A 6,730-nucleotide genomic window follows, 5' to 3' on the forward strand; every position below is an offset into this window, starting at 1 on the left:
TCATCTACTCGGACTTCTGTAAGGCCTTTGACACAGTCCCACGTGACATCCTGATCTCCAAATTGGACAGAGATGGACTTGATGGATGGACCATTCAGAGAATAAGGAGTTGGCTTGAAGGTCACACCCAGAGAGTGGTGGTCAATGGTTCTATGTGCAGGTGGAGGTCGGTGACAAGTGGTGTCCCTCAGGGGTCTGTCCTGGGACCCACGTGAACCTCGTGAGGTTCAGCAAGGCCAAGTGCAAGGTGCTGCACCTGGGCTGGGGCAATCCTGGACATGAGCACAGACTGGGAGAAGAACTCATTGACAGCAGCCCTGCAGAGAATGACCTGGGGGTTCTGGTGGACAAAAAGCTCAACATGAGCCAGCAGAGTGTGCTTGCAGCCCAGAAGGCCAACTGCATCCTAGGCTGCATCAGCAGAGGGGTGGCCAGCAGGGGAGGGAGGGGATTGTGTCCCTCTGCTCTGCTCTTGTGAGGCCCCACCTGGAGTTCTGTGTCCAGGTTTGGGACTCCCAGCACAAGAAGGATGTGGGGCTCTTAGAGAGGGTCCAGAGGAGGGCCACAAAGTTGGTCAGAGGGCTGGAGCACCTTTCCTATGAAGAAAGGCTGAGGGAGTTGGGACTGTTCAGCCTGGAGAGAAGGCTCTGGGGTGACCTCGTTGCAGCTTTTCAGTACTTGAAGGAGGCTTATAAAAAAAAATGGAGAGTGACTTTTTACTCAGTCAGTTAATGACAGGATGGGGGGAATTGTTTTAAGCTAAGAGAGGGTAGATTTAGATTAGACATTAGGAGGAAATTCTTCACTCAGATTGCGGTGAGGCACTGGCACAGGTTGACCAGAGAGGTGGATGCCCCATCCCTGGAGGTGTTCAAGGCCAGGTTGGATGAGGCCCTGGGAAACCTGATCTAGTGGGTGGCATCCCTGCCTATGTCAGTGGAGTTGGAACTGGATGGGCTTTAAGGTCCCTTCCAATCCGAGCCATTCCATGATTCTATGATCTTGCTACCTGCATCCAATGCCCCATCTCCATACACCCCTAAGAAGAGTCTGCCTCCACCTTCTCTGCACCCTCACATGGGGTAGCTGGAAACAGCGGAATGATTCTCCCCTAAAACTTCTCTTTTTAGGGCTGAAAAACACAGCTCTCCTTCTCCTTCTAGCAATTGTCTCCTTCTCCTTCTGGTTAGTCCCCAGCCAGTACGGTTGTACAGGGTTCTTCCTTCCCAGGTGAAGAACTTTGCATTTCCACATATATTCTATATATATATGTGTTTGTGTGTATTTACCCACAATTTCTATTTCCAATTAGTACTCAGCTGACCCATCCAACTCCAGAATCTGCTAATATATATTTTTTAAAGTCTGGTAAGTAAGATAATGAAAATATATTTTTTTTTCATTAGGACATAATCTAGTTTTACTTCTTCAGATTTAATACATTTTATTTCCATTTCCCTTTAAATGTAATTTTTGTGTATTTTTTCCTGAAGCAAAGAATTATAGTATCTTTTCAGGAGCACATATTCCATAATTTGTGGCTAATTCTGTTAATTCTGGGCTTCATAGGATTCTCTGGGAAGGGCCCACGCAACAAAAACCTCTCGGTGCTAGCAGTTGCTAAGTGTTTTGATCAGTTGAATGATAGTCAAGGACGTTTGGCACCTTGCAAACCAGGAATTTTAAATCAGGAGGCTTTTATGAAAGCATGCAAACCTCAGTTGCCCTTTGCATTGCAAGTAAAAAACCTAACCATTCAAAAATTGCCAATATTCACGTGCACAAAAGATAAAATAACAATCTCTTCCCCCAAAAAGATGGCACTATGCTCCCAAAATTATGTTACAGCCTCTAAGGCTACATCTGTTCTAGGAGCTAAAGCAGACCAGGTCCTGTTCTCTGGCCCTAGGACAAATGTCACAGCCCAGCATGAGTCCGTATGGGTAAATTCACATCCCCCAAAAAACAAGGTGGCCGTCAGGCTGCCCCACACATGCCCCACATGGGGGGGAGCAGAGCCTGTGCCCCCGCTGTGCTGTGCCCTGCCACGCACACAGCCGACACAGGACAGCATGGGGCCAAATCCCACACACCCACCTGATGCAAATCCCCGAACCTGTTTTGGATGTGCTGCCTTGTGTTTCCCTTGGCAGCATGGAGAAAGGAGGAGCAGCGCTAGGAAACATCTCATTTGATTCCCCCGTTATTGTTACTTTGCTGGTTTTCATTAAAAAGTCTGGAGAGGTTCAGAGGACACAGCGGAAAGCCCCCATTTGGGTTTGCCCCTGAACACCATGAACACACGGGTGCTCCCCAGAACATCAGCTTCTTTTAGCTTTTCTCCCCCAGCTCTCTAAAAGTCCCACAAGTGTCATTGCCACCGTTTCGTCATACCAATGCAGCCCCTGCCGATGCAGGCTGTGAGCCCCTGCCTGCTTGTCCCTGCCACGTGCCTGCTCCCGGGGACAGCCAGCTCCTGCCCCAAACCTCTCCGGACCCCTTACCCTGGGACCTTCCAGAGAAGGAGGAGGCACAGCCCTACCTGAATGCAACCCCAGGCTGGCAGGCAGGAGCTGGCTGGCATCCCTGCATGGAGCTAGAGTGCCGGGAAAGCTGCGCTCGGTGGGCTTAAATCCTGCCTTCCACTATGAGGCCCTGAATCTCATCACATTCAGCACGAGAAAAAAAAAAAAAGGTGAAATGCTCAAACGGCACTTCCTAACAATATAGAAAAGAGAGATTGTTGCTAATGAAGGGCCTGCCGATCGCTCACAAGTTGGGAAATGTCAGAGCAGAAGTTCTCCGAGAAATAATCCCCCTCCACGTTCCCCCCACCCCAAATAAAGCAGGGTCGCCAGCCGGCTCGCTAGCTGCAAGCCCAGGCGAGCCGCCACATCCTCCTACCCCCCGAGAAGCCCCCAGGTCCAATTCTGCACGGATGCTAACTTTGTGCCCTTCTTCCACCCTACAGGGGGCCAATCCCACCCCCGGCATCCCCAGCGGGGACAAAGCCGGGCACGGCGCATCTCCCCTCTCCTCTCCTGTTCCAAGCGGGATATAAATTAAAAAAAAATAAAAAAATCAAAAAACCTTTTTCCCCGAAATGACTAAGCACCAAAACGCTCCGCACCCGCGCAAGGAGGCGAGGGGGGGGGGGGACGACTCACCTGCCCCGGCCCCTCGGTAGGGGCAGCAGCTCCTCCGCACGGGCTCCGCCGCCGCCGCCCCTTGGCTGCCTCCAGCGCCGCCCCGCTCCGCTCCGCGCCGCCCCGCCGGAGCGCCGGGGGGAGCCGCGCAGCTCCCCGCACCCGCGGAGCCTCCTCCCGCCGCCGCCGAGGACGGAGAGGGCCGGGGGATATCGCCGGTGCTTGGTCGCCGCCGCCGGGTTCTTCCTCCCCGGGGATGAAGACTCCGGTGGGGAGCCCCGCGGAGCGGGCGGTCCCCGGGGATCCGCGCCCGCGGTAGTAACAAGGATCCCAGCGCCGGGACCGCTATGGAGAGGGTGCTCAACGCCAGTTGTTTCGCTGCTGCCGCCGCGATGCACGATGCTGGCAACCGGAGCGCATCGCCCGCTGGTGCGGATGGCGGCAGGACGCAGCTCTCCGTCTTCAGCGTGTTGGTCCTCACCCTCCTGGCCATGCTGGTGGTGGCCACTTTCCTCTGGAACGGGTTGGTGCTGGCCACCATCCTGCGGGTGCGCACGTTTCACCGGGTGCCCCACAACCTGGTGGCCTCCATGGCCATCTCCGACGTGATGGTGGCGGCCCTCGTCATGCCCCTCAGCCTGGTGCACGAGTTGTCCGGGCGGCGGTGGCGGCTGGGCCGCTCCTTGTGTCAGGTGTGGATCTCCTTCGACGTCCTGTGCTGCACCGCCAGCATCTGGAACGTCACGGCCATCGCCCTGGACCGCTACTGGTCCATCACTCGCCACCTGGAGTACACGCTGCGCACCCGGCGCCGCATCTCCAACATCATGATTGCCCTCACCTGGGTGCTCTCCGCCTTCATCTCCTTGGCCCCGCTGCTCTTCGGCTGGGGAGAGACTTATTCGGAGGACAGCGAGGAGTGCCAGGTCAGCCAGGAGCCCTCCTACACCATCTTCTCCACATTTGGCGCCTTCTACCTGCCCCTGTGCGTGGTGCTTTTTGTGTACTGGAAGATCTACAAGGCAGCCAAGTTTCGCATCGGGTCCAGGAAGAACAACTCCATCACCCCCGTTACACCCGGAGCCCTAGAGGTAGGTCACCGTGCTTGCTCTTTGCTTTGGGGAACTTCTGGGAGCAGCTGAGCTGCCGAGACCCTGCAGCAGTGGGGAAAACTTACACCTCAAGTTGGCAAGCAAACAGCATCCCTCCAAAGCCCAGTGAAGCCTGAAGGCTTTCAAGGGAAAGTTGACTTCAGAGCTTGCAAGCCCAGGCTTCTGACTCCCGCATTCCCAGCTGGGAGCATGCAAGGAGTGGTCAAAGCAACTTTGGGCCATATGGAGAGCCTTGGCTGCACATGGGTGCGCGGCGACCCACAGAGGTGCTCCCACAAAATGAGGGATTGGTGCTCATGAGCGAGAGCAAGGGGTCACCGTTCTCCCCTTGGTGAGGTGTGCAGGGATGTGAGTGCAGCTGTAGGGTTGGGGAGGTTGTGAATCTACCCACAAAGAAGACACACACAAAGCACCCTTGCAAATCCTGCCTGGGTTGTGCCAGTTCATCCCAAGCACGGTCACTGTGCACTGTGAAGATTTCTTGGGGGAAAGAAGGAAATCTGTTTTAATTGTCTTGCCTCTCCTGTTAAGGACTCTTAAACTCAATGCATTCAGAGTAAGAAAGGGACTTGCGTGCGTGGTGTGTGGGTGTGCGCCTGTTTTACTGATCTGATCCTAAAGGGGAGAGAAATCTTTGTGTGATGTTGCACGTATTTCACCTGGGCCTTTGGTTTTGGGTCTGCGTTGCCCAGAAGAGGGTCACACCGTGACGTAGATGGCCCGCATTGCCCCGGGAGTGCTGGCCGTCGCTTGCACAGTCTGGTTGCCTACCCGCTGTGTGGGATCGGCTGCCCGAGGCACATATGGCTCAACTTGTGTTTGTGTTTGGCAGGTGAAGGAAGCCGCCCAGCAGCCACAGATGGTCTTCACTGTCCGGCATGCCACTGTTACGTTCCAGACGGACGGAGACACATGGAGAGAGCAGAAGGAAAGGAAAGCTGCCCTCATGGTGGGCATCCTTATCGGGGTCTTCGTGCTCTGCTGGATCCCCTTCTTCATCACGGAGCTCATCAACCCGCTCTGCTCCTGCGACATCCCGCCCATTTGGAAGAGTATTTTTCTATGGCTAGGCTATTCGAATTCCTTTTTTAATCCACTCATCTACACTGCTTTCAACAAAAACTACAACAATGCCTTCAGGAACCTGTTCTTTAGACAGCACTGAGCGAGAGAAAGCTTTCCCGCTGCCCCAGGGGGCCGTTCTCAGCTCTCGGTGAAACCAACCAAACTCCAGGGATTTGAAAGCCACAGATACTGAGGTGATGCTAAAGATGCATCCCCATGGGTCGTATGTCCCTGTTCCTACGCAGACTCTATCCCAGCTTCTAAGGCAGTTGCTATTTTTCTTGAAACAGCATGTGAGGGTTTCTCCGGCCAGCAGCGAAGCATTCTTCCTCTGGTGCCCCACTGCTCCCTTGCCTTCGCAGGGATGTTTTTGGGACTGTGTGGTGGCAGTAATAATGCACAGCAGCCTTCTGGCAAAAGGTCACATCTGAAACTCTGGTTTCAGCTCCTGCCTGGTCCCTCGGAGCATTAATCAGCTTTGTCCCACGTGCATAGCTGGGACCGCTTAATGTTAGGAGGTTTCGGGATTATGTGTGAAGCTCGATGTTTATGGCTCGGTCGGACAGACTGTTTGTCTTGTCTTTCACTGGTGGAGATTGTTACGTGTCTGTATTTGAGGAATAAAGGTCCTCAGCAAGGGTTAAAAGCAGACTCCCAAGTACTTTCTCACATGCTTTATCAACAACAGATTGTGCTATTTGCTATTGGATTCCAAGTAGCAAAGCTTTTTTATTTTTCTTTCTTTCTTTCTTTCTTGTTTGTTTTTGCTTTGTTTTGTTTTGTTAATATATTTATTGTGAAGGCTTAATGCATGGTATACACTTGAATGAGAAAGAATGCCTGGGAAATCCACCCCTCATTCTCTGACTGCTACTTGTGAGCATCTGTCTCAGACCTTTACTTTCCAAAACACCATGTGTTCCTGGCCTATAAATGTTAAACTTTGTGTCTGTGTTTGCCATTCTAAACCACAGATGTATTTTGAGCAGCTGTGGGGCAGGTTTCCTGTCGTTGCAGGGGATGTAAGGAGCGTGTTTCAGATTTTGTGTCAATACAGATCTTCATTTGGCTACTTATGGGTATGATTCAGGTCTTCCTGAAGTCAGAGCAAAGACCCCACTTAATTTCCTCGAGCACTGGACTGCAGAAAAGGGGCAATTAATGATGGGCAGTGTTTCGTTCTGGAAGGAAAACTAATCCATGGATGTGCTCCGCCACGAGGACCACACTTAAGCAGTTCTTCTTTACCCCATCCCTCCTCTTCCTCCCCCATAAAGCTTCAGTCCTGCCTGGTGGCTATTGCTCTGTGTCCTCCCTGCCTTTCCGTGTTGCCAACATAATTACAGTTGTTGACATTTCACTCCTAGAAATATGCACTTTATACAGTGCCAGGGGAAGGCTGACAGG

At 52.9% G+C, this 6,730-nt stretch overlaps 1 protein-coding gene across 1 annotated transcript; it reads left to right on the forward strand.

The window, feature by feature from the left end:
• The first annotated feature begins 3,538 nt into the window (after positions 1-3,538).
• HTR5A (5-hydroxytryptamine receptor 5A) lies at positions 3,539-5,423 on the forward strand. Its single transcript, XM_032183371.1, has 2 exons — positions 3,539-4,237; positions 5,091-5,423. Exons 1-2 carry the CDS (start codon positions 3,539-3,541, stop codon positions 5,421-5,423), a joined length of 1,032 nt encoding a protein of 343 aa, XP_032039262.1.
• Positions 5,424-6,730: the final 1,307 nt, after the last annotated feature.

Source organism: Aythya fuligula, chromosome 2 (assembly GCF_009819795.1).
Source record: "Aythya fuligula isolate bAytFul2 chromosome 2, bAytFul2.pri, whole genome shotgun sequence".
Classification (NCBI taxonomy): Eukaryota; Metazoa; Chordata; class Aves; order Anseriformes; family Anatidae; genus Aythya; species Aythya fuligula.

What these genes read in the sequence shown, in the direction of transcription:
- HTR5A (XM_032183371.1), top strand. Translation starts at nt 3,539, where the DNA reads ATGCACGATGCTGGCAACCGGAGCGCATCGCCCGCTGGTGCGGATGGC. An exon ending in TTACACCCGGAGCCCTAGAG is followed by an intron (nt 4,238 to 5,090) that starts GTAGGTCACCGT and finishes TGTGTTTGGCAG; the next exon opens with GTGAAGGAAGCCGCCCAGCA.